Here is a 21539-nt window from a genome sequence, read left to right on the forward strand (position 1 = left end):
AAATAAAGATTAAAATGTCCCGTTCTTGGTTTATGGATATCCATTTTTTTTTCTGAAATGGAGTTTATTTTATTTCTTTGCTTAGATATTGAATAAGGCAACTATTTTTGTATTTTCTTTTTTCACTTTGTTAGGCCATGATGAAAAAGTATGGTCTGTATACATATACCCACTCTTGATGATGATATCGCATTTCTTATTTGGTATGAGTTAGATTAAGAAATACCATTTAATAACATATTTTATATTTTATGCAAGCAGCTTGATGGTGATGACATTAAAATTATATATTATTGTTATTACTATTGTTACTATTTTATTGTTATATCATGTTTTTATTTCTTCAAAATTTGTATTTTCTTATAGTATTCTCTAGATCTTAAATAATGGAAAGTAGTTATGTTTTTAAGATTATTATTATTTTTTATTTTATTTTAATTTTAAATTAATTTGTAAATATATCACAAGAGACCATATTTTCTGATTTACATTTAAATTCCAATGGTCATTAATCTTTTGGTTAGGTTCTACACCTTGAATGAAATTGCATTACTATTATTCGTAGAGAGATGTGATTTCTACCTACTCTTATCATAGTTGTTGATTAATTCTTTGGTCTTGGTTGGCTCTCTTTAGTTTTAACTATATTTTTCAATTGTTGTTTTGTTTTGTAATTTGATTTGTTTTTCAGTTTGGTGAATAAAATATAGATCATACCATAGTTGTCAGAACCGAACCGGTGATCGAACCGGTCAGGTCACTGGGTCACTGGGTCATTGGTTCAACCGGTGGATTACTGGTTGAACCGATTGACTCGGTCCTATGTAAATAAAAAATAAAATATAGTCATAAATTTAAAATTAAAATTTAAAATACATATTTTCACTAACATTTTAAAAATATCTAGCTATTCTAAAATAATATAAAACAGGAACAATAAGTATTTTGTTAATTTTACTCTATTATAAATATTTTTATTTTGTTTTTATATTAAAATAACTATTATTTTCGAATTTTCATAATTTATTAATTAGTTTATATCTATTATACTATTATATACTACAAGTATTTATTAAAAAATAATATTAATAGATATTATATAATTATAAAAAAATAAGTGAGTTTATAATTATTGTTAAATAAAAATATAATTAATTTAAGAATGAATGAGTTTATAACTAAAATTAAAATAAATTAAATAGAAGTAAATTATTTACTGAAAGATATTTATATATATATTAATTTGCATAAATGTTGATAACAAGCTTAATAGCCTAGTGATAATGAGTATTATGCTTTTTCTGGATGAGGGGGGTTCGAACCCCAACTTCAACATTTTAAACAAATTTTGAAACTCAAGCGGTTCGGTCGAACCGGTCTTACCGGTTTATTCCGGATTTGACCGGTTTGTACCGATTCGCTATCTCATCCGGTCAGATTATCAGACCGGACCGATTTAGGGTCTGGTTCACCGGTTTTTCGGTCGAACCGGCCGGTCCAGTCCGGTTTTACTAACTATGGATCATACTTTATGATTTGTTGATTATAGTATGCCATTAGTTACATAATGATTATTACCAAATTCATCCTGCTTCAGATTTCTTTTGTATAATATCATTTTTATTGCTCAATATTTTTACAATGGTCAGTTAGAGATGTTTTGTTCAGTGATATAATTGTAATTGTAGATCTTGCAATGATGATCAGAGTGTTCAAGAGTGGACTTCATCAATCAGGCTTTAATTTTGATGATAGATTGACTAACTTTGATAAAGTTGATATGTAGCTAAAGCTGCAGTAATAAAGTTGATATGTAGTTGATTAACTACGGTATATTATCTGGTTCAAAATAATTGTTTATTTGAATAAATTGATATCTATTAAACTGGAAAATTCTATGAGCTAAATGCCATATGGAGTTCTCTTAGAATTGTGAGTTTTTTTTTTTTAGATTGATGATGAAAATGGTGTCCATATTTCTATAGGTTTTTATAATTTTGTCGATAGATCCAGGTTAAAAGTTACTATGTGTTTGGATAATGTTTAGGTTTAGGGATTGAATTTTATGTAATGTCAGAAAATTGAAGTTTTACTATTTTTGTTATGATTTTTGAAGAATTTTGTATTTTGATTTTTGAGCTTTTGTTTTGTGTTGGTTATTTATAAAAAAAAAATTGTTTTAATTCATTGAGGATATAAAATATAGAGTACATAAATTAAAATAAATAAGAATAAACAAAAAATTTAAAATAGTAAGGTGTTTAAAAAAATTATTTTTTTTAGAGAATGTTGATATTTTTTTTTTGTGACTAAACAAGGAAAGAAACAAAGCAAAAACTATTCTAAATCCGAGCGGATGATTCGTTGGAGATCAACACTAGGCTCAAACCAAATAACATGATTAGAGTTACTCTTGGCACCATATTTAGCCATCCAATCCGCAGCTCTATTTGCTTCTCGGGACACCCATTAAACGTGAACAAGCCAAGGACGAGATAAAAGCTCCTGAATCTTGTGAACCAAATCTGTTACTTCATATGGATACCCACTTGTAAGCTCATGTATGATGGGCAGAATGTCAAGGCAATCTGTTTCACATATAATATCCCTCAAACCGCAATCCTAAGCTAAAACCAGCCCCCTCCAAGCAGCAAATAATTCACATCTTAGATTAGTGTCTTAAATTTAAATTATACACATCGAGTATAAATTATAATTGCTAGATAACAAGTGTTATACTGTTATATGTTTGAGTTTTTTCTATTGCTACAACGATCATTTTTATATCATTATATTTTTTTTGTCCTTTTTTTTAATCATATTCCTTTGCTAAACATCAAATTTCAAGTTATATATATAATTTTTACTTGATATTATTTAATACAACTCATATTTTTTTTAAAATTAATCTTATCTTTTTCAAATTTAAACAATAACATATGTTGCCCTGCGAATGTATGGACTATTCTACTGGTATATTTCACACTTAATCACTTATATATATTATTTTCATTGCATTCTTAAATGAATATGCATGTTAGAATAACAATATACGTCAATATCTATATATCTATGTATATATTTCTAAATCTATTTATACATCTATACTATATATAATGGAAATACATTATATTTGGAGCCTAACCCCTCTTTTTTTAAGATACTTTTAATCATATATAATTTTTTTAAGACTTAAATCGAAATTTTCTTACTTGGAATATAAAAGATTTACTATATTAACCAACCTCACATATACTATATATATATATATATTTTGTGACTATCTAACCTCACACATATAAATACACTAGTGTTAACATAAATAGAAAGTAAAATATTACAGCAGGAAATAGTATAATAGAAACCCAGAAAAATATATCTAAACACCACTAACATATTAAGTGTATATTAAAATTAGCTATTAAAATTAGACACTAAAATAAAATATAATTAAAATATAAAATACATTTTCAAATTTTAAATTATATATCTACTAAATTAAGACTTACACGATAAACATAGAGTAAATTGATTATATTATATAATATATATTTAAAATGTTATATTATTTAAAAATAGATTAGATAATATGTAAATTAATATTAAATTTGGAAGCAAATTTATAAAAAATATTGTACAATATATTCATTTGGTAATTTATATATGATTCAATATTATAGGTGCGCAAATAGCATTGTTAAAACATTGTTTTTGTCTTTTTTTCTGCCTGTCTATGAAGCATGGAGTTGCCGTGTCCACGTGTTGGACACATTTCGGACACGACAAATGTTATCACGTATCAGCGTGTCCAGCCTTATTCTTAACATGTATTTTTGGAATGAGTTTAAAAATAAAAATATTTTAAATACTTTTATATAGTTAAAAGAAGATATTAAAGTCGGTTAAAAAAATTATTTTATATTTTAATATTAATAAAATATAAAAAATTTATTATAATTTATCTAAAAAATATTTTATATTTTATATATATACCGTATTTCTGTGTCTTATAAGATTTTAAAATTTGTGTGTTCGTGTCGGTCTTGTGTCCATATCCATGCATCATAGCTGCCTGCAGTATTAGAAACAAACCAAAACAATATACATGCATGTATGTTTATCATGAAATGTTGCGTTGTTCCTTCACGAAACAAAATTAATCTCATCCAAAACCCTTTTTTTTATTATTATTTGTGATAGAACAATGCTTCTAATTCCATCGAGATAACGTATACCAAAAAAGTAACAGTAAACAGAAACTATTCTCAACACCTCTATCCTTTTGCATCCCATTGTTAAAAAAAAATAAAAATAAAAATAAAAAAATTGCTATCTTTTTCTTCTTTCTTTTCTTATTTTTTCCCTTTAGAATGAAGGCATTAGGGTGAAGATGTTCTGCAAAGGGATGGAGGGTGTCATAGATGGTCAACTACACATACATTGCACTCAATCATTAAACAATAACAAAAAAGAAAAAAGGAAAAAATGTTAAATACAGTAGTGAAGTTTAAGGCCATCAATGTCAAATGTTTTCTAACTTGGTCGTCCATCTGAAGATCTGTATGAAGGTGCAATTCCAGAATGTGGAGGAGAACTATTTGAAGAAAAATCAAGAGTGCTATTTCCTTCAAATTGCTTCCACCTTTGAAGTGCTTCTGGCAATGTCATGTTAAAGTTTATTCCATATATTTCATCAACATCTGGTTCTGTAGGCTTCCACACCTCAATAAGAGGCGAAAGCACGTTCACCACATGGCTCATGTCAGGCCTTTGGTGTGGCTCCCTTGCACAGCAATGGCCTGCTAATTCTGCAACTGTGTTGATGCTACTCAAGGTTTCCTCATCAGCTTCAATTGTCGAGTCGATGATGGTTCGAAATGAATCTTTGTCAAGTAGCATTCGACGAAACCATGAAACTAGGTGGAAATTCTCTTCTGGTCTACTTTCATCAAGTGCTTTCCTTCCAGTTATGAGCTCCATCAGAATTACCCCAAAACTATACACATCAACCTTTGTTGTAAGTCTTCCAGTGGCTGCATCATTTGTGAAATAAGACATATAAATACATATGCAGCTGTCTTAAGTTAATAGTTGAAAATCATTAGATGGCAATTTAGTCAAACATCTAACTATTCTTGTCTATCACTTGACATGAAGAAATCTGCACTTGAATTTTCACCATGTAATAATGCGTCATAAATTAAATCTAGTGGCTAGTATAGTATAGACAAAAAAAAAAGCATTTAATATGTACCTACCTGCATACTCTGGTGCTAGATATCCAAAAGTTCCGGCAAGTCTGGTCTGAAACGAGGCTTTTCCTTGCGGAGCAAGGCGAACTAATCCAAAGTCAGCAACTTTAGCTCGCATATCATCGCCGAGCAAAATATTAGATGGTTTGAGATCCCTATGGATAAAAGTTTGTTGGGCTAAACCATGAAGATATTCGACACCTCTAGCAACATCCAAAGCAATAATGAGTCTTGTCTTCCATTCAAGTGGTTTTAACCCTTCATTTTCCCAGTGGAATAGATGTCTACTAAGAGTACCTTGAGGCATGTATTCATAAACAAGAAGTCTCTCATTTTCATCCAAGCAATACCCCATGAGATTAACCAAATTCCTGTGTCGAATCGTGACCACTGCCGTTTCAGCCATGAACTCATCTACTCCCTTCTCTGCCACTATTCCTGATTGCATCCTTTTAACTGCAATCCTTGTCCCATCATGCAATTTCCCTTTGTATACAGTGCCAAAGCCACCTTTTCCCAGCACATTTTCTTCAGCAAAATTATTAGTCACTGCTTTCAAAACGTCAATTGAGATCAAAAGATTACCACTGGATTCAACTTGGTAAGCATTATTAGAAGGACTGAATACTTCTGCTCCTCCACCATGAACACCAGCACTTGCTATCTTTAACATGGCATTTCTATCACCAGAATGATTAGGGTGTATCACAATTGCGGTTGGATGTTGAAACTTTCTTGCATGCTTAGGTTTTTTGCGGCACAAGAACATATATATCAAAATCCCTGGAACAAGTAGGATAAAAATCCCCAGCAAAATTCCTACAATAACGTAATTAGTAGTGCTGTTCTTATTATTATTATTATTATTATTATTATTATTCTCATCATCTTCAGAATCTGAGCTGGAAGAATTGGGTCTATCCTTTCCAATATCAGGATTCCCATCTAATTTAAGAACTACACCATCCCGAAATTTAGGTACATTACCATATAAATTATTATTGGAAACATCTAATTCCTGCAAATGAGGCATAGTGGTAAGTTCAGTTGGTATTTTACTAGTAAGATTATTGTTTGAAAGAACCAACTTTGTGACAGATGTAAGGCTAGCAAAACTAGGAGAAATGGCACCTGACAAACCCATGCCTTGAAAGTTAACAACTGAAATGTTCCCACCTGAGCAAATTATACCAAGCCATTTATTACCACATGGATCATTACCCCACCAAGTCTTAGCAAAAATCAGAGGATAACCCAAGGGCTCAATAGCAGATAGTAAAGCATTCACAAGACTACTGCATGGTTCCCCAGGAATGGGTGTGCAGTATTGATTTCTCCCTTTATCCAAGTAATTGTCAACTCCTACACCATCTTTGAACTTGGGAGGGGAGCCTTGAAAGAGATTGTTAGTTAAATTCACAACTTTCAAACTTGGAAGAGTGGTAAGTGAGAGTGGAATAACACCAGTCAACTGGTTGTCCCTTAAGTTTATATCATAGAGATGATTATGGTTTGACATGTCTGGTATAGGACCGGTAAATGCATTACCATGAGCCCAAAATTGCTTAAGGGATGTCATGGTTTTCAAGACAGAAATGGTACCGTTGAGCCTAGAGTTACCGTTGACCAAAACGGTCTCAATTGAACTAGTACCAAGGCTTGGAGGCAAAGGACCTTCAAGAGAATTACCAGAAAGCCCCAAGAAAATCAAACCTGGGAAATGACCATTCTTGCCAAACAAGTCAGGGATTGTGCCAACAAAGCCAACTCTCTGAGCAGTGAAAGTTCGGAGTGCAACACAGTCAGCAAGGCTTTGAGGAATCTGCCATGGAGGGAAAGGGATGTCGTCCATGTTCACTTCTTGCAAACTACCCAGCCCTTTGAAGATGTCATTGGGTATGCTGTTGAATTTGTTGTCATGAATGATCAACTTTTGCACCGATTTGGGAAGATAAGGGAACGATCCTGTGAGACTGTTGCCTTGGCACTCCAAGTTTTGCAATGCTGACAGCTTCTCAAGCTCCTTGGGGAGAGTGCCTTGAAGATTCTGGTTTCCAATTTGTATGGCAGTCACGCGTTTCGCCGAATCACATTGAATGCGCCTCCATTTGCATACGTCAGGGTCCGTCCATTGAAAGCTCATTGGAGCATTGATGCTGCTTTTCAGAATCCGAATCACATCTGCATCACTACCACTACTCTGACACCGACCCACTCCAACCACCGTAAGAAGCGCTATGATGATGATCAATCCCCCTGCACCTTTCTGCATTTTGAAATCAAAACAATGGAAACCGAGAACGATCCCCAAAGGGTTTAAGAAGAAAGTTTATTACATTGCATTGAACGAGGGGAAAACTCCCCCGAACAACAAAAAAAATGTGGAATTTTTTCTTTGTTGATGGAAGAGAAAGGTCAGAGAAGGTGCAATTGGAAGAAGAGGCAGAGAAAGAGAGAAGGAAGGAATGGAACATTTTTTCGTTGTTTGATTGGGAAGAGAGATCGAAAATGGTGGAAATTGATGGCTTGCATTGCATGTTGTAAATCTCTGTCTTTGGAGGACAGTGCACGTAAATTTATTGTTTTGGATAATAACAAATTAATTAGTGAAACAATTAGTTGCTAACTCATAATAATGTTATATTAATTCGCAAAAATATACCTTTCCCCCAATTTGTAATATATAGTTTGACATGGAGAACCCATGGTGGATTGGTGGTGGTGGTTATTAATTTATTATTACTAGTGCCTTATCGAACCGTATTTATAAAATGTACTTTCATTTATTTCTCTTATACTCAGTATATAATATTTATTAGTTGATTTTGTTACGTTTTTAAATTATTCAAGAATAATTTATGGTTCATATTTTTAAGAATTATTTTTATTGTATTATATGTTTTATATAAATTTATAGGGGAAAAAAGATATTATTAAAATAAAAGTGACAATCTTCATTCTTTGCATATAGGTATTGTTATGAGAATTACCTGAAACAGTATTTTAGGGTTGAATGTGAGGTTCATACTTCTTTTGAGACAGCGTCCGATTTGTGCTGGTGCCGAGGTGTCACCATTCGAGTTTCTTATGAGGAGGTACGGAGTGGTACCTGCAAGAGACTCCTATTTATGTTTTGAGTATAAACTTTGATAAATCTTGTACTTGTCATCCTGATAAAGTTTTAAATGCAGATTGCTCGAAGAATGTCAGCTTGCAAATGCAAGTTTTTGCAATACATTTGCAGTTAGTTACTGAAGAGGATGATGCTTCTGCCATAACAATGCTGTCCAGAGTCCAAGATGCATTCTATATCCTCTGTCAAATTCTTCTTTCTAGTCCTTTGTGTATATTATCAATCAATCTGTTCTTGTTTGTTTTCTTTTTTTTTTTTTTAAAGAAGAGCTCAACACTACAAGTGGAGCGTAAAAGCATCTGACTAAAGTATCAAGCAAAACAAAAGAACCAAAGGAAAATAACAGCCTAACTAAGAAGAAGGATACCCCATTGTCATCTCCGGCATAGCCATCAACGGCAAAAGGGGTAGCACCAATCCACTCCCTATAATTCATAAAGCACATGTTGATTACCTCCTCAACCCTTCTACCTTTGTTCTGAAAAAACAGCACAGTCCTCTATCACTATTCAGTTTTAAGAAAAATGGAATCATTATTCACTTGTGCAGTTTATTTAGAATCTTCACCTGTGATGTTAATGCTGAAGAGGTCTTTATGAATTGTTATGATGAATGAATAAACCTTTAAATTTCTTCCCTCTGTAGCTTTACATCTGAAAAGAAGACAGATGAATTTGAAGAAAACATAAGACTATTGCTTGCTGTAGCTCTAGCAACCTTCACTCTTTCTATCAGAACTAATCTTAAGCTATGCACATCACACCAGATACTTGTTTTCAAAAGGCACTAAGGATGTGTGGTACTGGCGATCTAGAATGTTTGAATGGAAGAATGTCTCAATTGAGAAGTGGTTGACTTCACCCATAGCTTTGAATGTAACTCCGAAACAATTAAATTATGAACTTGTCTGGTAACCCCGCACAACTAACTGGTATTTCACAGCCTTCATGAGCATAAGATGATGATTCTTCTCTGTGATTTCATTGCACTAGACATTCAATTTATGACTCATTAATCACACCTAATTTAACTATTGCTCTTCCATATGTTGATCATATTTTAAGATTCTAACGTCATTGATTTTGTTGTTCTATAGTGTAGCATTATTCAAGAAATAAGAAATTCATATATTTATAATCCCACTAACACCATTTATTTTCTCTTCTTATCTTAGGTGTTAAAAGATCATTGTACAGAGTTATTCCATGAAATCTCCGATTGATGTTTCAACAATTCTGGAGCTAGAAAAAGACCAAATCTTTCTGGGATGTAGCAGTGCCTTTCTCTTGAGCAAAACTTATGATGAGACTTGAATTTGTTGAATGGAAGCTTGCTAATTACTAATTTAATTATGCTGCTAACTGCTGATTTTGGGTACATTTGCTAATTTTCAATTTGTTAAATGAAAAGTTTGTGTTTTTGCTATTTAGTTCTACTTTATGTAACTTCATATCTTGCAGAATTAATCTTCCAATGGTTCTAGTTCCATGAATAACTGAATAAAAATCATGAAAATATATCTAACATGATGAGAGAGATTTGAATGATAACAGCAGAATATAATGATGTAATCTGAGTTACACCCAAGACAAAATACATCTTATATTTGGGTTTGGAAGATACATACACTCTATTACTAAATGATTTAAGCTTGTCATGTCATATATTGTGCAGGGTGGTGTTTTGTGCTTCTAGAATTTAAGTATTTAACAGATCTCTCTCAACATTATTCACGCTTCATATTTTCGATTCTGATTGCTGCTCTGCACTATATTAATGTTCAGGAATGAATTCTTTATTCATATTCAATAAGTATTTAACCATAGACTAATATTATGATTATCTTCGGGTGTTTCACCGTTGTCTCCTTTCCGAAAGCCATTCACAAAACTTGAAGCAGAATTTTTTCTACTTTCTTGTTTTAAATTAACAAGAATAGATTTTTGCGGATTTTGATAATGGGTGACAAACTTTAATATTGGTATTGGTTATTTTTTTTTTTTTTGTTATTTGACTTATGGATTTGTACTTGGAAATGAGATTATAACATTTTTGTTAATGTAGTACTTTAATTTGAATGATATTTTAATATTTATATTACACTATAATTATGTTTTAGTATGTTTAATTATATTATATTTATTATTTTATTATAAAACAGTTATTTTGGTTGAATCACAGTTAAACTGATTGAATCAGTAAATCACCTAAACAAGTAGTTGAATTTTTATTAAATAGACCCAAAATTTTTGTTTCAAAGACCCGAAATTTTTAGAAAAATATTGATATCTAACCAACAAAATAATACATACAGCACAAAAATTGTTTCATAGGACAACAAATTTTCGATGTACAACACATTTTTTATGCACAACACAATTTTTTGAAAAACCATAATTGACTTACCAACTAATAATATATATTCGTAGCAAAAATTTATGTTATGTGTAAAAAATTGTGCTATAGATAAAAATTTATCTATTATGAATAAATTTTTATGCTATATTGATAAACATATGCTATGTGCAAGAATTTATGTGTGCTATGTCAATACATTTTTGTGCAACAGCAAAAATTTCTGCATTAAAAAGTGCAGAAAAGAAAAAGCAGTAACACATATACACGTTTTTTTTAGACTTATGCCAATTTAGTTAGACTTAGTTAAAAAATACTAATACGTGTAGCACCATCGATAACAATTATCGTTGCTAACTTGCTCTCCATAAGGTACCTAAAGTATTCGCAACGGAATTGTTAATCTCAAATTCTCAATGCATGACCATCTTTACCTTAAGGTCAGCATAACATTTTAATTCACACCTGTTAATTTCTTTGAAAAATTACTTCAACCTCGCTCACAAAATTAGTTTTAAAACTTGTCAGCATACTAATAACTGTATATTAGTAATATATTTAAATAGTGTGACTAAAATCTTACATAGTAGTATAGTACATAACTACATAAGTATAAATTTTTGTTTCCTAACTTGGTTTTCTAAGTTCCTTCTAATTGTAACTTGAATATTATGCCAGCAAAATTGCAACCTACGATGATCCAACCATATATATTGTATGTATTCTTTTTCATTTAATAATGTTCATAAAAATGAATAAAGGGGGGTTGAGAGAACTACATTTACATTGTATTCAACATTTCTTTTCTCATCCTATATTAATAAAAGGGTAAAAGAAATCCAAACAATGATGAATCTATCTTCAACTTCTTTCATTCCTTCTCTTCAATCCATTAGTTTGTATCTTTTCTCTTGAACACCTGTAGCTCCCAAGTTAATCTCTATTATGGTATGTAACGGCATCTGCAAATGCGCAAACTTCACATTAGAATTCCAAAGTAATAAAGAGAAATGTATAATCTACCTTAAAAAATTAATAAAAATAAAATGACATATTTTAGATAGGTATCTCACTATCTATCGAAGAGAATCTTCATTCTCTTCACCATTTTTCCTCTCTACTATAGCATGCACCAAAATGCAGATATAATAGTTTACATGTACATATTTTGTACAAAAGGACTAATATCACCGGTTTCAAATAGCAAGGGACGAACTTGTTATCTTAAAATCTAGTGATAGGTAGACAATGAGTTTAGTGAACAATGCAGTTACGTTACGGTAACCTCCCTTCTTCATTTGTGATTTCCGTAGGGGTGTAGTGTGTTTTTTACTTTATTAGGCCAATTTTAAAGCTCATTGTTTACATTGTTTACAAAAGTCATTGTCTACCTAGCAAAACGAATCCAAAATAAGCTTATACAAGACCAGACACCTCTATTTACACCCAAGCATGATAAAATAGTAAAAGTCACAAATTTTCTAAGACCAAAATAACCATACTTGAGGTAGGTCTTAAATATTAGCAATGAACTCAATATATGAGTGCCTCAGTGAAATATGAATTCGCACTTTCATAGGTTACCTCAATATGTGGAATTTCTTTCAATGGTCTATCTGTAAAATAAGCATATAATGCCCTCAATACTGCCTGCAATGAGAAGAACAATGAAGAACGTCAAGGTCTAAAAACTAGACAGCCATGAGGCCTGAATAATAAACATGCATAAATTTACTCTTCGAAGAGTAAAACCTGGTGAGATACAACAACAACAGGCGCTCGTTGTCGCTCAAGCTCGATAATTACGGGCTCTAACCTGTATTGTTGTTGAAACTTGAGATATATATAAAAGAAAGTCGCGGTTAAGAGGTAAATAATGATGAAAGATGCATTGTATCAACCTCTGAATGACATCTAAGTAGGACTCCCCACGAGGATACCGGTACCTAAGCTTGTCCTTTTTACGCGCTCTGCAATGAGAGAAGCAAAAGGTGGAAATGGTTATAGGTAGCTGTGGATTTTAAAACCAAAAGTATCAAGCTACTAGTTTGTGACATACTCGTACTCCTGTGGCATGTTCTTCTTGATTTCTTCATATGTCATACCATCACACACGCCGGCATCTATCTCGTCGAGTGCTCGCCATTGTATCTAACAAACAAATAGAGATAGTAAGGGAAGGAACGATGTTAATGTGCAATATTGTCAAATGCTTCAATAGTTTGATGTCATGATTGCATGCAGCCATGAGTTTAAGGATGGTACTGACCTTTGGAAGTCCAACGATTGGAGCTGCTGTCAGAATTGTGCGCTGCAGCGTACTAGTCCATATCTATACACCAAGCATCAACTTCTTAATAGAATTGGATTCCATGGTAAAAAGAAGCAGATATTGAATCTATACAAGTGATAAAATCTTACCGATGCAGCTCTTTCCGCTTTGAGACGCTTTTCTATAAATTTTGCAAGCTTCTGTTTATAAAGTTCTCCAGTCTTACTGATGAAGCAAATTGCATTGTGTTCCAATTAGTCATTAATTTTGACATCAAACTGAATAGGAACAAAAGAGGCCAAATATGAGATTATGAGAATATACCTTAATGCAGGATCTCCTCCAATTCTTCCTCTCACATTATCCTCACTTTCTCCATGCCGAGTAAGTAAAATTGGGCGTGATGTAAGATGTGTATTTACCTGCAACAATACAACAAATCGACAAGAAAGTTACGCTTGATCAAGTAGCATCTGCAGGGTGCAATTATCATTAATCTTCTGATAAATATAAGATGCATATTTTAATATTACCTTATTTTCAAATTTCAACATCTTCCCTAGGTTCCTCAACTCATTATATGGTGCAATATGTAAGTGAGTACGGAGCTTCTTAATCTTAAAAGCATAAAAGACTAGAGAGGTCCCCCTAGCGTTCCCCAATTCGAGAGTTATGGAAATGCACCAAACTGAAGCAGATGTTGTATTGATTCTTTGTAAAAGTTTGAGACTAATCAAAATATGGTCCAAGATTATAAAGCACACCAAATGATCCCCAAAAATAAAATGCCAGACAAAAAGTTCCATAATGCATTAGCACTAGAAGTGTTATACTGTTATGCAATGAAAAGAAACATAAAAGCTCGAGTTTGAACCACAAACACATTATTAATTAACTTAATCAATTGCTTTGATTGCCTTTGTGTAAGAAGCTTTGATAATAATCATATACTTTGAAGGAAACATACCAAGAAAAAGACAATTCGACCTGGAAGGTAGCCACCAATATTATTCACCTACACAAAAAGATAGAACCTGAGGAACCACACAATATACCATAGGTCTACATGGCTAGAGAAAATGATACTGGAGTTATCAAAATTTTGAACTCCAAGGTTTTACGTCTAGTTTAACCATTAGAACCTCTCAAAATTTCACTAACCCAAATACAGACAACATAAATTCATATCTTTCTTAATACAGCTAAAATGACAACAAAAAGGGCAGTCCGGTGCACAAGCATCCCGTATTAACGCCAGGTTTGGGAAAGGGTTGCACCCAAAGGGTGTAATGGAGGCAGCCTTAACCTGACAATTACATTAGTGACTGATTCTACGGCATGAACCTGTGACCTTGAGATCACACGGAGACAACTCAACCGTTAACCGGAGCTAAAATGGCAAGAACTATGTAAAAACAAATAGCATAATTAATGGCTAAACTTACTTGTATCTGCCCACCACGCCCACTGGCCATGTCAATCATTTTTATGTAAGATCCTTCTTCCACCGTCTCATAAACCTGACGTGAAATCAACATTACTTGACACAATAGATCAACATTGAACAATCATTATTAAAAAAGTACATATGAAAGACTTGCCTTCTCATAATTGGCTACACGGTTTTTAAAGTCTCGCAGTCCAGCCTCAAAATCTGACCTGCAAAAAAAATCTTATTGCATATCTAGCCACACAGTCATCAAGATACAATGTAAGTGATTGTAAAAGAAGCATTACACTTCTGCATAGTCAGGACTTTGCTGAATTTTAAGACGTATATTCCTTTCAATTATGTCTACATCGTTGCATATCGTCTCCAAGAAGATAATCTGTTTGAACAATGAACACAAACGTGAATTAGAAGGGGCCGTAAATACTAGTATCAGAAAAATGGAGAAAAAGAAAGAAATTGAACGACAAAAGAACAAGAACACTAGCAGTGCAGTGCTATTCCCTTCCCACTGTAATATTGTATTCAAAACTGGAAAAACTATAATGTCGAATAGCAACTGGGTGTTTTCGAGGAATATAACAGACACTATCCTCGCTCCCTCGGCAACATGCCCCCTCCTGCCCCACATTTCTTCCCTTATCATTTTCATATCTTATAATTAACAATTCCAATGTTATTAAGTACCTTGCATCTTCCTTCAGCCAATTTCATCAGCATTTTTCTACGTTCCTTGTTACTGTTTGTGGCATCAAATATCCCAACCTATATATCCCAGTTAAAACTTTATGAATAAATAAATAAGGCATAAAAATAACTAATTTCTTCTACAAGAATGCACTTACCTGACCACCGTCTTCAAACCAAGATATCATATCTTCAAATGCCAGCTTTGCTACCTAGTGGTAAATGATATAGAACCAGAATCATCCACGACAAACCAAATATTAAAAATATAAGAGTAAAACACTTTTGAGGTTGATGCATATATTTTCTTTTGGATGTCCTGTTCTTCATTTGCTGATGCTAGGATCAACAACACCATTCAAGAAAAACCAAATGTTTAGAAGTAGCTTTCTAATGAGAGAAACGGTCTTTACTAGACAATGTCTGCCAATGTAAATTTTACTTTGGATTCTTATTTTATTTTCATGGATCATAAACTAATCTTTGTTGGCATTCTATAAGGCTGCGTTTGGAAGAGAGACAGAGACTGGGAACCAGAGACTAAATTAAGTCTCTATATTATGTTTGGTGTAAAATATACATGACTGGGTTATGTCTCAATATCATGTTTAATTTAAGATAAATATAGAGATTGAGGGGTAGATTTGGAATTCAAAAATTTAAATGAGAATATTTTTGGAAAGAAATGTTATTAAAGTTTCAGTCTCCGTTCGTAAAAATTTCAGTCCGCTGTGTCTCCACTCTCCCACCATCCATTTCCATCTTTTTGAGTTCTTTAATTGCAGTATTAGAAATCTCTTAAAATCTCAAGCTAGAGCAATATAAATTATTTTCCAAGACACAGCCCCTTATATGATTCAGAAACAATACAACAATAAAGGTCATCATTCATGAATCACAAAATAATTCTACCTCAAAAGATAATAAATGGTAGCTAAACAAAAATGAAAAATTGGCAAGTTTGGATACCTTAAAGTATAATTTAGTTGAAATTAATACAATTCTACAAATTATAGAAGTTATGTATCGAAATTCTTACTAAGAATGAACAGTAACAGGCCAATAATATGCAACCAACAGATTTTACTCCCATGTTTAATGTTCTGAAATATATAAATATAACTAGCCAGTTACCTCATTCCGTGCCTCCATGCCTTGTGGATTGTCAGCTCGAAAGAAATCAGCAGACTGCATGTGCATGGTAAAATATGACATGAATTTAAAGTTTCCTAAAACAAACATGACAGCCTAGAGTAATATAATTTCAAGAATGAAAATAATGTGGCATTACAGAAATCATGTGCCACATTTTGATCAGATAGTGTAGCAAGATTTTAAAGTTGATGTCATTGTAAAGTGCAAGAGATCTATCATAACATTAGTGAATGGTGATCTTAGTGTTAACACGTTCATTCTTAGGCTCTTCTCCCAGTATTCATTGACCAAGGTAGAGTTTTCTTCACGTTTCTGCTAATGCGATTTCATTTGAAGGGTGTTTTGGAATTGTAAAAGCTTCTCTCTCAGTCCTCATAACTTAATGGCATAAGCTTTGGTAAGAAAAATCTTTCCTTCAGTTTGATGAAAGAACAATGATCCAAACCCATATTAGGAACAAAATCATACCCCTGAACACAATTCTCTCCGATGGTAATGTATATCAAATTGAAGTCCTGAGCAACGTTGTTACTCTTGCATGATAAAGTTTGTCAAATCAAAGCCCTGTGTCAAATGTTTATAGAAGGGTGTCAAATCTAACATGTGACAATGGGGTGTCTTGGGCATGAATGTGTGTGGCATTACTAGTCCGGCTAGAAAGATACTATCACAAAGAATTCCTTCCCCATATACTACTCATCGAAATTGATCAATGAACATTTTCAGTTTAATTCAATGCAACCTTATTGTATCATCATAATGAAAAATGAGTGTTTATCCCTAAATGTTGCTTGCTAGATAAATATTATAAAAACTGCAATCTCTAAATAGAGAATTGCCAACCACATAGTCTTCCTGAATATGAACCATAATAATTGTTTCTTTTTTTAATATGATAAAGAAAAATATTGTTTAGACGGAGCGAAGAACTATAACAAGCCTCAAGACATGAAGTATATACATTTCACCAAGAAACTGGGGTATATGAGATAAACATCAAGTAAAAGGAAGGGGAAAAGGGGGAAAATAAAGTAATGCACAACATGTATAGTAATAGTGCAGATAACAAGTTTCAACACTCAGAGAAATTTTGAAACCAAAAAACAGTTACAGTTTGTAGATGATCAGTTAATGATATACCTGATTTGCTCCATGCTTAAGGCGACGATACTGCAAATCAATATGTAATTGTGTTAACATTCATACTTGACATGTTGGCCATTTTCCAATTTGAAGTATATATGTTAAGACCATTGATTTCAAAAAAGTCATATCTAGAATGAGACCAACCTTGCCAACATTGAAGTGTTTGGTCTCATGACCTAACCAACGAAGATATCTTGTAAGTTTACCTGCAGTGTAAGTTTTACCTCGAGCTGGTAGACTCACCTAAATAAAAGAAACTAGCTTGAAATTAGAATGATTTAATTTTGCATATCATAATTTACAACATTTGGCGAACTGTAAAAGGAAAGGTAGCATTTTTAGCCAGGTACTTTCAAATTCTAAATTCTTTAGATATATTCTGTAATTTTGAATCTCAATTTTCAGCTAGAACTCCAATTCATAGCAACAAGCAAAAATTGTGATGAAAGGGTGTTGCAAAAACCATGGATAAGAAATATGTATGAACAATTACTCTGAGAACTAGATTCATACCATGACAATTGCCAGATGTCTATCCTCTTTAGGACCCAGCATCTGATCGGCAACGGCACCAGCTGCAACTGCTCCAGCAGCAGCTGGAATTGAATTCTATAAAAAAAAATAAAAACAAGTAAATAAAGGAAAAAAGAATAGTAAGCAATTGAGCAGAAGGAAGTATAAATTTTTGTCCACAAGAAATAACTTTGAATATCACAGAAGGAATCAAAATCCTTTATACAAACCTTGGCGTCAGTATCCAAACCAATACCAGTAGTGAAACTGCTTGAACTAGAAGATTTTATGATTCTTCGTCTTGGAGAACCAACACCTCTATCGACAAGACCTCCCCTCTTGCCATCTTCTTTATGCATAGATGAAAGTGTTCCCATTGATTTAGATTGAACCATCCCAGGACTTTTATACAACTTAGATAAATCTTGGATGCTAAACTCCGTCTCCTAATTGGAATATAAACATAGCCGATATTAGATATGATACATTGTACAAGCAACATTAATTTTACAAGTTCTTTTAACATAGAAAGAATAATAATATTCTATAGATAAATCTTTACAGTTTCATGTTGATCAGTAGGAGGATTTCCATCACCCAATGAATGCAACCCACCGCAAGGTTCACTACTGAGTGACCTAGGATCCTCTGTTAGGTTAGCAGCATACACTACATCTGGATCCACAGAATTTGAGGGAGCTGGTACAACGTAATGCTCGAGGTCAAGCTCCAAACTCGGAGAAGAAGCACTCTGAATTAAAAGAATAAAAGAAGTAAAAAATTAAGCATGAATGCCCATTGTAATGGTTTGCCAACAACTGCTGCCGAGATGAACTAACCATAACTTGAGGGTTTAAATAACGGAGAGTAAATGAAAGCCATCAATCATGAATGGAAGACTCATACATGGCAACATAACGTAAGCAACAGGAATTCACTTTAGTAAAAAAAAAAACCATACTAGTCACTTGGCCCTTCACAATTACAATTCGACAACTTCAGGAGAAAAATATTACAGCATAGCTCTATGGACAGAATGTAAGCTATAATCGAATGGCAGTAAAGGAACTCCTGAGTTCTAACAGGGCCCACACAGCTAAAAGAGTATATACATGTGCATGCGCAATGGGATAGTCAGAGTGGAGGAGAAAGCCAGTATATGGAAGATGCCAAGATCCTAAGCACCTCTTTGTATTTGCTCTAAATAACGTAGTAGAGCACCATGAATATCTATGCCATAATATATGAAATGAAAATAAAAAGCAAAGTGAGAAGGAGGAAAGATTTTGGTTTTTAAGTCCAGCTATGTTATCTAAACAAGAAAAATGAAAAACGAAGTAGATTCCATACAGAATACCTTATTCAAATATCATGCACCACAGCAAAACCACATTTTCCAGAGAAGGGGGAAAAAAATAAAGGTAACTGGTATTTAGAATCTAACCTCACCACCTGTCTGAAGTTCAGAATCTATGCTGACATCAGGTATCCCGCGTACAGCTGAACGACGAAATTGCCCCTGATAAGCCCTCCAACTAGCTGCAAGGTCATATGGGGAAACCCTGCTTGATTCAACAAGAACTCGATACTCTAGAACTTTGCCATTATCAAGCCTAAACAAAGCAAGTCTGTTTTCCTCCTGCAATTCTGCCCCAATGAGTAGGCGACTTGGACCCTCCTCAACAAAGCAAGGTGTATCGATGTGCTTGGGTTTAAGGAGGAATTTAAAATCAAAGGCTTCTGAAAATTTCAAAAAACCAAGTGTGCAAGTTACAATGCGGTCCAGAACACTAAAAAGAACATAGTATTACAGATTAGAGAAAGAGATGATGAAAATAAAACATGCTGTGTATTGCTGATATAGAGCTGAATTCCGTGAGAAATAAGCCCAGGATCATGATGCATAAAAGCTAGAAAAATAAAATTTTAAAATTACAAAAGAACAGTCTATGGACAACTCAAGGCACATCGAAACCCCCCTAAGTCCTCACACCCAAAGAGGATTCTCCACCCACTTCTTATGCACAGCCTCTTCCCAATATAAATATCCCCTTCATGCAGATCCTTCTAGATTTCCTCTCACTTTTGCACTTATTCCATGACAACTTAGCAGTTAGTTATGCCGATTGCCGAGTAGGGTCCTCACCTCTTTTCCTTATCTGTCCTTCCCATAGGCTTATGCTTTCCCTTCCTTTTACACACTGGAATGATCCGGGGATATTCCACCCTCGTGAGCACTGGCCAGTGGTCACACTACCAGCTACATCATTGTTCCCTAACAACCACTCCCTTCCACTTCAGTTTAACAATTGATACGAATTGCAAGACACTTCAACAAAAGATTCTCTCTACTCATGTCTCATAGTGAACCTCATAAAGCTATTGCTCAATTCTCAGACTAACTTTACATTTCCCCCCGTTTTCTTAACCTCTCAATACATAATACGGTTTGCATTTAATTGGCTCATTATGGGATAAGATTCTCTTCCCACTAGCTTTTCTCAGTGGCAAAACTTCAACTCCAACATTAGTTATTGGTTCTAATTCTTAAAGAACAAATGGTGAACCACTTTAACAAATCAAGCATTCGTTTTGCATCTTTAAAAGGCACAGCAAACAAAACAAAAAGACTAAAGCGACGTTAAACAAGCAAGAATTACCATGATTAGGTGGAACAACAAAGCTCAACTCCCACATTGACGCCGATTCTCGTTCCAAAGAAAGCTACAATTTTTCATACACCAAAGAAAATTCAGAAGCCAAAATTAACAACAAAAAGAAGAAGTAAGAGCAACCCAGAATAGGGAAACCGAAATGGAGAAATGGGTAGGAATCAAAATTACAGCTTTGGAAGGATCCCATGAAGAGACAAGTGGGAAGGAGCCATAGACATGAGGGAATAGGTCACCATTGTTGAGACCAGTGTTATTGCTGCTTGTTGTGTTCTCCATCTTGATTGAAACATAGAGCAGAGAACCCTGCTTCTCTTGAATGCTATCATTCTTATTATTATTCTCTCCTCCTCCTCCTTCTTCTTCTTCTTCCTCCGTTCCATTATGCAAGTTTCCACCATGCCCCATTTCTTCCCACTCTCTCTTTCTCTCTATGCTTATGAAGCTGGTGCTTTAAGCAACTTGGGTTTTCTGTTTTTTTATGGTGTTTGGTGCAATGAATAATTCCAAAAAATATGTATAGTTACCATGGTGGGAGAGATTATAAGATAACGTTTCTGCGGGTGACGCGGATCTTGTGAAAAAACGGATAGATTTTATTTCATGCAAAGTTGAAAACTAACTTTGGGTTTTGTATTTATTAAATAATGCAATGTATGAAATGGAAGGAAATGAAACCGATAGATACAAGAGTTGTTGCATCAGATATGATTGATTTCCATGTGTGTGTATGGAATGAAATTGTGATTGGTGAGTGTGTTGTTTAATATGTTTAGGTATCCTTTGGTTCAGTGCGAACTTGGACGTGGAAAACTCGCATAGTCTTTTATCCCAATGGATAGTCTCCACTTTTTTTTTTTTTATTATTGTTTGGTAAAATATAATTTTTTATTTTTTATTCTTT

The 21539-nt window shown here is 33.4% G+C and overlaps 2 protein-coding genes across 3 annotated transcripts; both read right to left on the reverse strand.

Moving 5' to 3' along the window:
- Nucleotides 1–4156: 4156 nt before the first annotated feature.
- On the reverse strand, nucleotides 4157–7780 carry LOC112767239 (receptor protein kinase TMK1-like). Its single transcript, XM_025813122.3, has 2 exons — nucleotides 5259–7780; nucleotides 4157–5033 (listed from the first exon to the last, which is right to left on the reverse strand). The coding sequence occupies exons 1-2, from the start codon at nucleotides 7522–7524 to the stop codon at nucleotides 4534–4536; spliced, it is 2766 nt and encodes a 921-aa protein (XP_025668907.1). The 5' UTR covers nucleotides 7525–7780; the 3' UTR covers nucleotides 4157–4533.
- Nucleotides 7781–11436: 3656 nt separating this feature from the next.
- On the reverse strand, nucleotides 11437–21436 carry LOC112765250 (6-phosphofructo-2-kinase/fructose-2,6-bisphosphatase). Of its 2 annotated transcripts, XM_025811166.3 has the most exons (23): nucleotides 20807–21430; nucleotides 20624–20687; nucleotides 19408–19703; nucleotides 18526–18714; nucleotides 18194–18409; nucleotides 17964–18059; nucleotides 17595–17693; nucleotides 17445–17474; nucleotides 16284–16337; nucleotides 15308–15361; nucleotides 15150–15227; nucleotides 14750–14841; nucleotides 14614–14671; nucleotides 14458–14532; nucleotides 13980–14027; nucleotides 13337–13434; nucleotides 13162–13237; nucleotides 13010–13072; nucleotides 12800–12891; nucleotides 12642–12710; nucleotides 12493–12556; nucleotides 12325–12390; nucleotides 11437–11702 (listed from the first exon to the last, which is right to left on the reverse strand). In XM_025811166.3, exons 1-23 carry the CDS (start codon nucleotides 21041–21043, stop codon nucleotides 11625–11627), a joined length of 2292 nt encoding a protein of 763 aa, XP_025666951.1. In that variant the 5' UTR covers nucleotides 21044–21430; the 3' UTR covers nucleotides 11437–11624. The 2 variants fall into 2 exon arrangements, 1 of the variants encoding a protein (XP_025666951.1); XR_011875085.1 differs by lacking the exon at nucleotides 12493–12556 and having other exon boundaries at nucleotides 20807–21436.
- Nucleotides 21437–21539: the final 103 nt, after the last annotated feature.

The sequence above is a fragment of the Arachis hypogaea genome, chromosome 17 (assembly GCF_003086295.3).
Source record: "Arachis hypogaea cultivar Tifrunner chromosome 17, arahy.Tifrunner.gnm2.J5K5, whole genome shotgun sequence".
Taxonomy (NCBI): domain Eukaryota; kingdom Viridiplantae; phylum Streptophyta; class Magnoliopsida; order Fabales; family Fabaceae; genus Arachis; species Arachis hypogaea.

What these genes read in the sequence shown, in the direction of transcription:
- LOC112767239 (XM_025813122.3), bottom strand. Translation starts at nt 7,524, where the DNA reads ATGCAGAAAGGTGCAGGGGGATTGATCATCATCATAGCGCTTCTTACG. An exon ending in TCTAGCACCAGAGTATGCAG is followed by an intron (nt 5,034 to 5,258) that starts GTAGGTACATAT and finishes CAAATGATGCAG; the next exon opens with CCACTGGAAGACTTACAACA.
- LOC112765250 (XM_025811166.3), bottom strand. Translation starts at nt 21,043, where the DNA reads ATGGGGCATGGTGGAAACTTGCATAATGGAACGGAGGAAGAAGAAGAA. An exon ending in TGTTGTTCCACCTAATCATG is followed by an intron (nt 19,704 to 20,623) that starts GTAATTCTTGCT and finishes TGAAATTTTCAG; the next exon opens with AAGCCTTTGATTTTAAATTC. An exon ending in GTTTGGATACTGACGCCAAG is followed by an intron (nt 18,060 to 18,193) that starts GTTTGTATAAAG and finishes TTTTTTTTATAG; the next exon opens with AATTCAATTCCAGCTGCTGC.